The 14,210-nt window shown below is 41.2% G+C and overlaps 2 protein-coding genes across 2 annotated transcripts; both read left to right on the top strand.

Moving 5' to 3' along the window:
- Window positions 1-1,938: 1,938 nt before the first annotated feature.
- On the top strand, window positions 1,939-2,803 carry nppcl (natriuretic peptide C-like). Its single transcript, XM_030749313.1, has 2 exons — window positions 1,939-2,071; window positions 2,274-2,803. The coding sequence occupies exons 1-2, from the start codon at window positions 1,973-1,975 to the stop codon at window positions 2,568-2,570; spliced, it is 396 nt and encodes a 131-aa protein (XP_030605173.1). The 5' UTR covers window positions 1,939-1,972; the 3' UTR covers window positions 2,571-2,803.
- Window positions 2,804-6,975: 4,172 nt separating this feature from the next.
- On the top strand, window positions 6,976-11,270 carry gapdh (glyceraldehyde-3-phosphate dehydrogenase). The gene is made up of 12 exons (XM_030749312.1): window positions 6,976-7,089; window positions 7,493-7,538; window positions 8,883-8,982; window positions 9,245-9,351; window positions 9,463-9,553; window positions 9,648-9,763; window positions 9,955-10,036; window positions 10,136-10,287; window positions 10,396-10,474; window positions 10,776-10,859; window positions 10,945-11,042; window positions 11,129-11,270. The coding sequence occupies exons 2-12, from the start codon at window positions 7,516-7,518 to the stop codon at window positions 11,196-11,198; spliced, it is 1,002 nt and encodes a 333-aa protein (XP_030605172.1). The 5' UTR covers window positions 6,976-7,089; window positions 7,493-7,515; the 3' UTR covers window positions 11,199-11,270.
- Window positions 11,271-14,210: the final 2,940 nt, after the last annotated feature.

The following is a 14,210-nucleotide window of genomic DNA, read 5'->3' on the forward strand; positions in this document are numbered from 1 at the left end:
CAGTCTGATGACTGTTTCTTTCCTCAGCAGTAAGCGTGGCTGCGTGTTTTTATTTACAATCATGTTTTATTTTTTCTCTTGTTCTGTCTGACACATTTGCTGTTGCCTAGTTGGCCGCCTCTGTTCTCCTGTAATCAATCTCTTTTTTAGGTCTCCCTCTGCTCTCTGCCTGGTGCTTTTCTCCATCCCTTTCTCCTCCTCCTCCTACTCTCCACTGCCTACTTTTCTTCCAGCACTCCTCTCTCCACCGACATCACACACAGTAGTTTACCCCCCCCCCCCGCCTCATCACTAATCTCTCTCTTTTTCGCCTACTCCCTCTCCCACACGTTGTCCTCTCCGAAAACATGAGAGGGGTGCATATTCTGTATGTGCGGTTTGATATGTTATGTAAAGACACTTACCAGCAGCAGGATAACAATATGATTGCAAAAGCAGCTCAGTTTTATCTGAGGACAAATTATAATTTAAATGTATTCAGTGAGTGCTATGTATGAAGTACACTTTTTATTTTTTTTTAACTTTAGTCAGTGCTGTGCAGAGATGAATTAATATTGTTTGTGAAAGATTAAGAAAAAAATATTACATGTTTCTGATGAACATCTCGGGTTGAAGGGGTTTATTTACTTGAAATAATCACAGGCTGCTGACCTTTAAGGTCAATGCGTTGGATCACACAGCTCCTGATAGTGTTGTAATTTGGCAGCAGGGGGTACGGGAGCAGATGGCACTGACAGACTGTAACTTACCCAACAGAGAGGAGGTCAGTGCATGCTGGGAAAGACCATGAAGACAAAGGGGAGAGAGGGAGGCTAATGTGCATGAAGAGTGTTGTCACCACATGGGAAACATGAAATTCAGATTAAGTCGTGACTCAAGTATGAAGCTTTCCAGCCACTGGTCACTTTTGACAGGGCATCGACTGACTGCTGCCCTCTGACCTCAGCTTAAGCACAGTGTATAGTGGCTTCTGTTGGTTAATGGTGCACACTACACGCTCACCTTGGCAATGACACTGAGTCTCCAAGGCTATGACATCACTCAAAAGAAAAGATGAGGAGGAGGAGGAAGATGATGCGGGGGTGGTGATGGGGGGGGGGGGGGGGGGGGTCTCTGGCTCTACAAAACCTCTGCAGCATCCCAGCTGATGCCCCAGCATTCAGCCTCTGCCAAAGGGACAGACGCAAGAGGAAGAAAATCATCCTTCCAATTCCATCAGTGAGCGAAGGCGAAGAATAGGAGGAGCCAGCCGAGTGAGATAGTGATGCTCCCAGCAGGTGCCAACAAGTGAGAGGTAGCCGAGAGACAGGGAGATGGAGAAGAGTCTGTGAGAGCAGAAGACACCAAGAGCTTTGAGAGAGACCCAAACAACAGGTGAGCACTCAAATTTCTTTTTGAATAGTTACATATTCTCTACTCTTTCATAGTTATTTATTAGAGTAATCATATCCCAGAGAATGTGGCTGTATGGTAACTCCATACAGCATATTCTTTTTTGTTTATAAAATTATCAACATTTTAGAAGGTCTTTATTTGTAATTCTGACATTTCAATTATTACATTGTTTGAAATTTACAAGATGCCACAAAATGAAAAGTTTTACCCTTAAAATGATTATTGTGAACGTTGACAATTATTTGTTTATAAAATTCATGAATCTGAGTTCTTTTGACCTTTATTCACTGTCAATTACCTTCACTTGGACATCCCGCATGCATTACATTTGCTCTGCATAATTACCTGCTTTAATTATCACTGTGTAGCAATGTTGATCTGTGAACACACAAAAGATGCATTTTAGATACTAAATTATCAACAACAAAAAAACATAGTTAAGGAAGTATTTATTTAGATTTAATTGTTTAAATGTATTATTGTAAGTAACGTAAATTTCTTTCCAGCATTTCTTCAGTGCTTGAATCTTCTCAGCCGGTGTGATTCCAGTTATTCCTGCCCCTCATCGTCTGCTGCCATGCTGTGCCCTGTACTGCTTTGTGCCACTCTGCTCCTCCTGACTCCTCTGGAGATCACAGAGGCTCGTGCTTTGCATCCTTCTCCTGATGCTGTGCAGGTACAGGAGATTGGAGTGGATGTGAAAGTCTAGATTAAAAAAATAGACGGGAGAATTCAGAGTGAATCAAAGAATAGTCCAGAAGGAGGGGCGGCAGAACAGGAAAGAATAAGCAGAGAGTAATGAAATGTATCACTGATTGAATTATTGTCCCTTGTACACTCCCTGACAATTAAATTTCATCTTTTTTTCCACTGTGTAGTTTGTGGAGCAGTTTCTAGAACGCTATAATGACCTTCTGACCCTGGACGACCTGGAGAACATGCTGAACAGCCAACCAGAGGAACAGTCCACCCTTTCCTCCGGGTCCAAAGCTGCTGAATACCCCAAATGGGCTGATGCACAAACTCAGCCTGAGACCCCCTGGCTCCGTCTGCTGAAGGGCGCCCTGGCCAACCAGAAGCGAGCAGAACCGGACCGGTCACGGAGGGGGTGGAACCGGGGATGCTTTGGCCTGAAATTGGATCGGATCGGGTCCATGAGTGGACTGGGCTGTTAGTGGAGATGGAGGAGGAAACTAAAGACTGCTTACATCCTTCTTAGATTATTAGGATACACACACATGCATAGGCATTCACCTGCAGAGAAGGATGTTTACATGCGTGTAGACATTATGTAGTATGGTGTAAACTTCGTGTTGCTAATGTGGTTTCATCCAGTGTAGATCAGATGCTTCACAGTTTAATTCCATGTCTAAGTGTTAACCTGAATATTAGAACGTGTGCCATTTACATCAAATGTTATCATCGATTTTTTTTTTTTTTTTTTTTTTTTTTTTTTTTTTTGGGCTTATTTTTGAAGTAACTGGGCACTTTCTGTACTTCTAGCTTTGTCTGCAAATCCGTAAATGTTTAGACCTTTTGTGGACAGGTGGTTTTGTTTAAAAGCAGTTGTAATAGATGTGGATATTTAAAAAAAAATGATGGCATCAGTAATATCTGCAATTTATTTTTGTTTACTTATGATTTGCATGAATAAATGGATTTGACATTTGTGGTGTTTTTGTTTCTTTTTTTACCCCCCACCCCACCCCACCCCAAAAAATGTGCTGCTTTCCCTGCATGTAAAGCCCACATTCACTCTGTATTCACACACGTCACCTCAATTTGTCCTTCAAAATGGAGCATCACATTCTTGTGACAGATATAATAACTCTTGTAAATTAATTCTTCTCGTGACTGTTGGAGGAAGTTCATTTCTTCCCTCATTCTGGCAAAAGTAGTCAAAATTTGAAGACCGGCTGCAGCGTCCAAAACTGTTTTTATTCTGGCATTACAACAAAGTTCCCAGGGAAGAAAAAATATGCTCATTTTTTTTTCTTATAAGCTTAAATAGAATTACACTTAACATTTTGAAAGTATACTTACAGAACTAGGTGCTGTTAATGCTTAAAATAATCAGTTGTAAAAATTGACGTTTTTTTTTTGGAAATGGCATACAGTAATTATATTGTTAAATATCTCAAAATCTAACAAGCTCCAGTGTGAAATAATTTGCTGTTATAAATCCACAGTCTTGGTGTGAGAAGCACATGTTGTATACAATGAAATATAGAATCTACTCAGGTTTAATGATGGCACACGCAAAGTGAGCAAATCAGTTCTTTGTGATATGAGCAAATAATCAGTGCTGAAACAATTGACAAATTATAAAATTTAAATAGATGTACATCTCTATAAACATATTTTCTTATTTTGGGCAGCTGCTTGCTGCAGCCTTTCACATATCCAGAAAACCTACAAGCCTTCTTTCTCTTCTTGCATCACACCAACCCTCTGCACGTCCTCCTTCACTACATCCAAGAAGGTTTTCTTCTTTTCCTCCTGTCTGGCAGCTCCATATTCAACATCCTTTGTCCAGTATATCCACTATCCCTCCTCTGCACATGTCCAAACCATCTCAGCCTTGCCTCTCTAACTTTGTCTCCAAACTGTTCCAACCTGAGGTGACATACTCATCTATGTTCCTGTCCTGGTCAATCCCAATGAAAATCTTATTGACTATAAATGATTCCAGTGATTATAATAAAAACATACCAGCTCCGACTTTGGTAAATAGTAGCACGTTGGTGTCGTTTTAGCGCTGTCCCCTCACAGCGAGAAGGCCCTGGGTCTGGGTTAGAATCCACCACCTGGCTGAGGCCTTTCTGTACAGTGTTTGCATATTCTCCCTGTGCCTGTGTGGGTTCTCTCTGGCTTCCTCCCACAGTTAACCAAACACAGACATGCGTGTTTGGTTATCTGATGATTCTAAATTGGTCGTAGGTGTGAATGTCTGTATCTCTGTGTTAGCGCTGGGATAGACTGGCAGTCTCTCCAGGGCATACCACACCTTTTGCCCTATGACAGCAGGACAGGCTCCAAGCCCCACTGTAACCCTGAACTGGATATGTGGTTAAAAAAATGGATGGATGGGTGGATGATTTTGAAGAATATGGCGTTTACCAAAGATTTTTATTCAGGCAGATGCTAAACTAACCTTTAGTTATCTCCTACCCATGCTTGGGGTCATTGTCTTTCTGAAAAATTCCAGTAATTTACAGGCTTTGTTTTAGTCCCTGAGAGAATCTCTTCTTCTTGTGAACTGCCTAATACTTAAAACATAAACTATGCTAACCACATGGATTTACCACTTCCTACAGCAGCAAAGCACCCGACACCAGGGCAGAACCATCTCTGTGCCTGACTGTTAGGATTGTGTTTTTCCAATAACAAAAACCTTAAAAAAAAAAAAAAAAAAAGTATTTATTTATTATTTTACTCCAGAAATACTTCTGATTTATGAGTACAAACTCATCCCTGCTAAATCTTCTCATTTCAGAACTCAGATGGCCTACTCAGGTAACTTTAACTTTTGGTAAAGAATGGAGTGCAGGTTTTGTTGTTTGTTCACTGTTCATCATACGGTCCCATATATGGGCCCTACAGTCTGTAAGTCTTGCCTGGATCCCCTTGGAGAAATTCTACACTTATCCACGTGTCTTGAAAATAAAAGCGTCCTGGAAATGTTTTCCTTTTAAGGCACTGTGAAACTTTTTAAAAGTAGTTTCTTTACTCTCAGCCATGTTTGTTAAATTTGATAACAATATGTGAAATAGATGTTGAGTGATTATGATGTCATAAAAAAAGATTCTGCCACTCATTAAGAAACATGTTGCTCAGTTCATTTAAATTTTTTTTTTTTTTGTCTGTTACATGTAAACCTCACATTGAATGTTTTGATTGAAAGAGCGCGCAGCCATTGTAGTGCTTGCACTGATTATGATATTTGAGTTGACATAAAAATAATTTCGATGGCTGCTTGAGCCACAACACAGGACGGTAGTATGAATCTCCTTCTGTTTATCTGTTTGTTGCTGCACACAACTGCTCTTTGGACTTTGCACTGTGCTTTAATACAAGAGACAAATTGTACAAATCCTCTTCTGCATGCAGACGTGTCTGTGTGCTGATCGCTAATGTGGAGTCGATACAGTTTGTATCCCACTGCTGATAAAATAAACTGAATAAAAAAGAAGCTATTTACTTTAGATAAACTAGTTTAAAGTTCGTGTTTTAAACAGATTTCTCAGCTTTAGCTGAGAAATAACTCACGTTTCTCTTTAGGAAAACAGTCATTTCCACACTCGCTTTATTCCATGGCTGCGTGATTGCTTCCTCTCCACAGTGGGTTGAGTTTAACTGTTGTAAAGAACATGTGATCTAAGTGAGGCAGCATTTACAGTACAAAGATGGCCCAAGTGTTGACTAGGCAGCCAGTGTCTAATCTTAGCCTGACCTTTACTTCCCCTCTTTGACCTTAAGCTGCAAAGCAGAGGCCAAGACTGGCATGCATGCACTCGGGGTGGTGGTAGCTCAGCTATGCCTGAACTATTGGACAGCAGCCATAAAACAAACCACTGCTGTCCAATTTTAGTGCAGGACGGCACGTCTGCAGCCTGCTGCAAAATGTGTCTGACTATGTGGGCTGCTGAGGTGGAAAATACAAATTACTGAATATTATCATTTTATCCAGTTAGACCTGCAATGTGTTGGAAGTTCAAATGCTTCTCTGGTGACAAGATGCCATGCCAGGTTTGGATTCACTGTCAGGACGGCCGGCTGCTGAGGCCCAGTATAGTATCGGGGGTATTACTGCAAAAAAAAAAAAAAAAAAAGTCTGGCCTCCTTGTTTAAACTGACAACCTCATTATTTGGATTTAACATTTTCTTAATATATCCAGAAGTCCTTTCTCTTCTTTGTGTCAAAACTGTTGCCATAAAAAGACAAAATATACTAAAAAAAAAAAAAAAAGCAGCTATCTCTGTAACAAAAGCAAAGACAGTTAATCCTGCAGCAGCGTGACAAAGCTGACAAAATAACCTGCCTCTCAAGTGACATATTTCCAAATAACCTGATAAAGGCCTAATTCAGCTGAGTAAGTGCACTCCTGTGCACATGCGCCTGTGATCATGTGCTCATGTTGAGTAACCAAAGTTCAACTTTGACTTCTGCTAAAGGGATGGAGCAGCAGAAAAAGAAGAGTAGCAACAGAGTAACAGGTCATGGTCTTTGGACATTAAATGTCACAGCCATGAAGAAGAGATTTGATCCCTCGTTTGCTCCCTCTGTGTATCTGCATTACTGAGAAGGTCAGACAGAGACCCGTCTCTTTTTCAGTCTACTATCTGATGGGTATCTATATCTGGTCCTCTCAAAGGTGGAAACACAAGCAGGCCTGAGGGCACTGGCTATTTGAATCATGAAAAATAAAAATATTTCCCAGCTTCAGGCCTTTAATCAGCTGCAGAACATGGACGATAAGAGTATTTTTTCTAAGCGCAGTGAAGTTACAGCTGCCAGTCTGGATGTTTCTGTGCGTCTGACGACCTTGACATTCATAGGGGGCGGGGCGAGGAGTTGTGACCATTGACAGGGGCGTGGCTACACACCCGGTCAGTCATAAAACACACAGCTTAACTTTGCTCTTTCCCACTCACATCCCGAGTCCCAAGACAGACAGAGGCCCCTCACAAACGGTAAATATCTTCAAATCATTTAATGACTGAAGTCAGGAAGCTGCAGGCTGCATGACTGAACGCACTAATTTAGATCACCTGGCAAAATCTGCATGGGCTTAATTGTTCCTAATTTTTAAGCACTCGTGGTCATAAAGTTAACAGAAATTTAGTTTGCACCGTCTCCTCATGTTGGACGTTTAGCAGCCTAAAAGGATTTAAATTAAGTTTTGTAAGCTATATTTCCTCTTTCACGGAAAGTTTTGATCTTTGGCTGTCGTCACAGATAATTTTGCATGCTGTGTTTGAAGTCTTCACTTATCTTAACCTCCAGTCCAAGCAACTGTCTATTATCGAGTGAATGCTAATAAACAACCTCGCAAATGTTGCAGTGACTCCGTTTTTCTCCTATTTTTCCCAACAGAGGACTAGACCAACCCAGGCAAAATGGTGAAAGTCGGTATCAATGGGTAAGAAAGATTTCATCCCCTCACCCCAAATCTAATTAAACCAAATGCACACTGAAGTTCAGCTTTGGACTACACTGTGTAACCCCCACCGCCACACCCCTCTCATCTGTGGGGAATGGTTAACACTCCACTGTCTTGGCTCAGGTTTCCTTAAAGTCTGTTTTTATTAACTTCTGTGTCAAAGAATACACTTATTATGCAAGAGAACCAGAACATTCACATGTATGAACGCCTTTATCTTTAACCTGCACAGATTCATTAGCAAAAACATGTGAGATAGGAAAGATTACACAAAGGCTTCTCCAAAATGGAAAAAGAACCCCATTATTTTTAATTTTAAGTTCAACACTTACATTTGAGGCTGTGGAATAATGCCAGTACACTACAAGTCTGCAATTTGGTGCTCTTTAAGGTTTGAAACCTTACTGTTCACATCACTCATAGTGCTCAGTTTTGGAGAACAGCTGCATAGAACGTGTCTCGGGGTGGTCTATGGTTTCATTTGGCTGAAGGTTCTTTTTAAACAAGTCTTCAAAGATTTCTTTTTTGACTTATTAAATGGAACAAACTGCAACAGTTCGATTAGTGTGACGCCATACAGCAGGAGAAATGTTTGTGATAGGGGACATGCACAAGTGCACGAACACCCAGTCTGTGGACCGTCAGCTGGCTCTTCTCATGTTCTTCTTGATCTTTGAACTTTAGCCCTCTGCAGCTACAAAGTAGGCACTGCCTTTGACCTTGGGGTCATCGGCAAGTGAAAGACGACTTCTGTAACCTAAATGTCACTGCGCTCACACATTCTGACGTTAATCTACGCATTTGTTTTCAAGAATTCGTCACCCGCCTCTCTTCCTGGTCCCTGTGGACAGAGTGTATCTGGGTGCCAGGACTGTGGACCTGTGGTTAAAAAGTAACTGGGCTGTTGATCAAACAGTGCACTGCGTAACCAGGATTACCACACTGGAGGTTCATTTCGACTTTAGCCCCCAGAGAGGAGGGCCATAAGCTCTGCACACACCTCCCTCCACCCCTCCTCTTGAACCCTGCCCTTTCCTCTACTGTGGTGTCGGGTCTCCTGGGGAGTTATGCTTCTCCCCACACAAAAGAAAATTCTGCAGTAAAGTTGCTGACATGAAAGTGAATGTCAAAACTAAATCTTTTTTTTTTTTTTTTTTTTTTTTGTTTTGTTTTGTTTGTTTTTTTTTTTTTTGGTCACAATTTATCATCTTGATAAGATCCTTCATTTCACTGACACACTGAGATATGACTGTGGTCAGATTAATGTGGTATGACGTCTCCACCTATTGGCCGGGCTATGAAACAACTCTGTTCACCTTTCAGATTTGGCCGCATCGGTCGTCTGGTGACCCGTGCTGCTTTCCACTCCAAGAAAGTGGAGATCGTGGCCATCAATGACCCCTTCATCGACCTGGAGTACATGGTCAGTCAAGAGAAAAAAATGGAAAATGAAGCATTAGTTTGAAATCAACACCAACCATAAGCCACATGCATCTTATGAGTGAATGGTGGTATAATGTAATGTCCAGTAAGTGTTAATTTACCTAGTCTGCTTAAAATGAAATTAAATATAAAATTAGGGCTTTTGGAGTCGGGGGGTGCACACTTCCTTGTACAAATTAATTTTCCTTAAGCTCCTCTTTCCAATTTTTGCAATAAAGGTTCTCCTTCTCATCCCCCTTTAGGTCTACATGTTCAAGTATGACTCCACCCATGGCCGCTTCAGTGGCGAAGTGAAGTCTGAGGGAGACAAGCTGGTCATTGATGGACATAAAATCTCTGTTTTCCACGAGTACGTTCATGTGCCATATCTGTATGAACTATCAATTTATGTAACAGTTTAACAAAGATGGTCACTTGCAAAAAGACTAACTATTGTTGTTCTTCCCCTTTTTCCCTTCAGGAGGGACCCCGCCAATATTAAATGGGGTGATGCTGGTGCTGACTATGTAGTGGAGTCCACTGGTGTGTTTACCACAATTGAGAAGGCCTCTGTAAGTGCTCGATCCTGTAATGTAAATGCAGAAGAAAGTTGTATGTGATGTGTAAAAAGGCAATTAATTTAATGATTTCAACACAATGCTGCAGGCTCACTTGAAGGGTGGTGCCAAGAGAGTCATCATCTCTGCACCCAGCGCTGACGCTCCCATGTTTGTCATGGGCGTCAACCACGAGAAGTATGACAACTCCCTGAAGGTTGTCAGGTAAGAGTGCCAAAATCACTGACTGAAGGCTGCATTTTGATAATGAAACAGAATTATTATCAATGCTCACCTGTTCTAATGTAAGGTGTAAATGTCTTAACTGATCTTTCATTAATTTAAAAAAAAATTGTGACAGTGTCTGTTTTGGGAAAAAAACGTAACTTTTTTTTTTTTTTTTTTCCCCTCCATAGCAATGCTTCCTGCACAACCAACTGCCTGGCACCCCTGGCCAAGGTCATCCATGACAACTTTGGCATCATTGAGGGCCTGATGGTAGGAAATGATGCACTCCACTTGAACAATTTTGAGGAAAGGATGGTTGAGTTACATTTTTGTCTTCCCCTTTTTAATCTTTCTGCTTGTGTCCATTAGAGCACAGTTCACGCCATCACTGCCACTCAGAAGACCGTGGACGGTCCCTCTGGTAAGCTGTGGAGGGACGGCCGTGGTGCCAGCCAGAACATCATCCCCGCTTCTACTGGCGCTGCCAAAGCTGTCGGCAAGGTCATCCCTGAGCTCAATGGGTCAGTGCAAATAAAACGTTATTGTACTGTTGAACTATATTTTGCTTTGCAAAGGTGACAAAATGCTCCAGTAAATCCCCTCTAGTAAAACACATTAATATTTTACAGCAAGCTGACTGGCATGGCCTTCCGTGTCCCCACCCCCAATGTGTCAGTGGTTGACCTGACAGTCCGTCTGGAGAAACCAGTGAGTAATCACAAATGTAATTTACATCTTGGTGCAGGAATAAGTGTTTTTAATTTCCTTCCCATTTAAAAAATCCCATTTAAAAAGATCAGAACCACCAAAGATTTATTTCAGTCATTTTCATTGTAGCTGAAGACTTAAATCAGCCATTTTTATTTTCAGTTCTTTAAGTCAGTTCTGCAGATATCAGCCTCTCTAAAAAATTAACCCATTTTAAATTTGCATTTATGTAACATCTGGTTCACCGCTTGTATTTTATTTTCTTTTTAAAATGCCAATAAAACGTTTTTGCCTGTTTCAGGCCAAATATGATGACATCAAGAAGGTTGTGAAGGCTGCAGCTGATGGCCCCATGAAGGGCGTTCTGGGATACACAGAGCACCAGGTAAACGCATAGCTTTCTTATTTCACGGTTAAGTTTTGGCTGTGGGTTTGCTTGCTGATGTGCGCTTCTCTCCTCTGTCCTGAAGGTTGTGTCCACAGACTTCAACGGTGACACACATTCATCCATCTTTGATGCCGGCGCTGGCATTGCCCTCAACGACCACTTTGTCAAGCTGGTCACATGGTGCGCCTTCAGCACTGATTGTTTTCATGTCTTTTTATATTTATTCCCAGTGTTGCCTACTAAAACCCATTTTTCCTCTTTGCCAGGTACGACAATGAGTTTGGCTACAGCAACCGTGTCTGCGACCTTATGGCCCACATGGCTAGCAAGGAGTAAACTTGGCTGTTGCTACAATGTCACATTGGCCACATTCTTCTTACTCCTGAGTTACAAATGTGCAATGAGGCATTATATCATTTGTAAGTCCGGTTTCATCATGTAGCCATCCCCCATTATATGCCTGAGGGAAGGTCCCACATAGAGTAAATAAAGATCTAAATTGGTGACCAATATTTTTTTTTTCTTTTTTTTTTTTTTTTTTTTTCTATTTTTCAAATTCCCTGTTCTGTTCTTGTGTTAGATGGCGTGAAAGTATTTGCTTGTCTGTAGTACGGAAGTACTGCAGTGGTGGAATAAAGTCCTTCGTTTGTGAGATTCACAGCCTCCTGTCCCTTTTTTAAATAGGTCAGTGTCTAGATCAGCAGAAGTCTGCTTACAGTTACAAATGCAACATTTTCAAGAATAAACTAGCAGGTGATGTGCAGCTTTGACTGGTGGTTCATTATTTCTTTGAATCACCATCAGAGCACTGAGGTGATGACTGTCTTGATCCTTGCAGCACACCTGAGCTGTAGCTTAAGGGTATAGAAGCTTGTTTCTGCCACTGATTCCCTGATTTGGGCAAGTCAAAATTTACACTTACTAACTCAAACTTATGAGAGAGTCTCTCAAAATTGAGAAAATAACTTGAAATTTTGAGATAAGTTAAATTTGAGATAATGGACAGAAATTTTAACTTCTGAACAGTCAGGACACATTTGTGTCCATGAAAGGGTCCAAGAAAAGCTGTATTAAGATAAGGGAGAAATTGTCTTATTTTGACAAACTAACTGCTTTTAATAGCCAGCTTCTATTCTCATTACAAATTTTCTAGATATAATTTATGATATAGATGAAATGATTTTAGGCCATAACAATTTAGAGTGTCATCTCAAAAACAATGGTGCTTATTACCATTAGTATTAAGGTGAATGCAGCATTGCACAATAAGAAAAAAGAACTACACTGCTCGAAACAAAAATAAACACTTTGAAAACACATCAGATCTCAATGGGGAAAAATAATGGATATCTATACTGATGTGGACTGGGTAATGTGTTAGGAAGAATCTGTCATTTAATGGAAATGAATATTAACCTACAGGGGACTGAATTCAAAGACACCCTAAAAATCAAAGTAAAACAGGCTTGTCAAAATTTCATTGCAGCAGCTCAAAATGGTACTCAGCAGTTTGTGTGGCCCCCACATGCTTGTATGCATCCCTGACAATGTCAAAGCGTGCTCCTAATGAGACGACTGATGGTGTCTTGGGGGGGATCTCCTCCCAGATCTGGACCAGGGCATCACTGAGCTAGTGGACAGTCTGAGGTGCAACCTGGTGCCATTGGATGAACTGAAACATGATGTCCCAGAGGTGTTCTGTTGGATTTAGATCAGGTGAGCATTGTGGGCCAGTCAGTGGTATCAATTCCTTCACTTTCCAGGAACTGCCTGCATACTCTCACCACATAAGATGTTGGCATTGTTATACACCAGGAGGAACTCAGGACCCACTTCACCAGTGTAGGGTCTGACAATGAGTCCAGTGATTTCATCCTGATACCTCACGACAGTCAGGGTGCTGTTGTCTAGCCTGCAGAGTCTGTCTGTCCCTCCATGGATATGCCTCCCCAGACCATCACTGACCCACCACCAAACCGGTCATGCAGAACGACGTTACAGGCAGCAAAATGTTCTGCACGGCTTGAGCTTAAAGAACAGATTTAGTGCTTTAATGGAAGAGAGTCTCCAAGTCTCTGAACTCTACTTTTACATTCTTCTTCCATCGTCTTTTAAAATGTACATTCTCCAAGGAAGAATCATAGAAACATACAAAACCAACCACAATTATTTGACATTAGAATCAATTCAATTAGATTTAATATATGTATTACACAAGCCTCTGGTGAGGTTGGTGCTGAGGTGGAGCGCGTCCCCCAAAATCATCCCCAGGAGTCCAGTTAAGGTGAGATCTGGTGACTGTGGAGGCCATAGTGTACAATAAGTGATTCACATTATTTAACACCCACTAAACCATATAATTGTGTCCTCTATTCTGAAGATAAACATCTGCACCATCAAATGTAGAAACTGTTCTTTTCATTCATTTTTCTTCAATATGACAAAAAAGTTAGAGTCACGCATGAAATGTGTGATTGAATTCTTTAAGTAACTGGACTGCAGTTGTGCTGGTAGTGCGACTAATCTGGTGCCTCCTAGAAGACCAAAAGACCTCAGGAAACATCTGCTGTGATGCCTTTTTGATCCACACGGAGGTGCTGACAGTCCAGGAGAAATCCTCAAGGATGTGAACACCCAGACTCCACCACTGATACAGACCTGATCCTATTGCAGTGGCGCTGATAGTGTTAATAGCAGCGGATTGGTTTCTTATTCAAACCTCTTGTTCGTCAGTCTTTCACAAAACTGAGGAACAAGGTGAAACCCAGGCAAACAATATGCATAGTTAGCTGTACCAACAGATCTACCCAGCTAAGATGGGGAGTGCACTACTATAATGACAGGCCTTGTTCTGTACAACAATATAATCTAAAGAATGTAAATGTGCTCTTGGGCATAAATATCTGTGTTTTGTATGACTTTTAAAATTTACATTGTACATTTTTAAAATAATATTTTATTTTACAACATACACATAAACATAAATACAGTGGATTAGTGCCATAATAATTTTTTACAGCCAACTTAAAAGATCCTTTGAGATCAATTTGTCACACTGTAACTTTAATATGTTAAAAGTTTCGTATTTTCTTCTCTTATCTGTCTCGCCTGAAGCATTTATATACCACTATTGGATGGCAGTGAGTTTGTCTTTTTTCTCCTTTGCGCTTCGTGCCATCTGTCCTAAAAGGACAACCCCCCCCCCCCTTCCAAGTCCCAAGCTAATGGCACTCATTAACCCCCCACCCCACCCCACCCGGCCACCCACCCCTCCGTGTTCCTACTTTCCACTCTGGTGAATCAGCTGCATGGTCACACTGAAGGATATTGCATTACACAAATGGGTGT

Source organism: Archocentrus centrarchus, chromosome 16 (genome assembly GCF_007364275.1).
Source record: "Archocentrus centrarchus isolate MPI-CPG fArcCen1 chromosome 16, fArcCen1, whole genome shotgun sequence".
Lineage (NCBI taxonomy): Eukaryota > Metazoa > Chordata > Actinopteri > Cichliformes > Cichlidae > Archocentrus > Archocentrus centrarchus.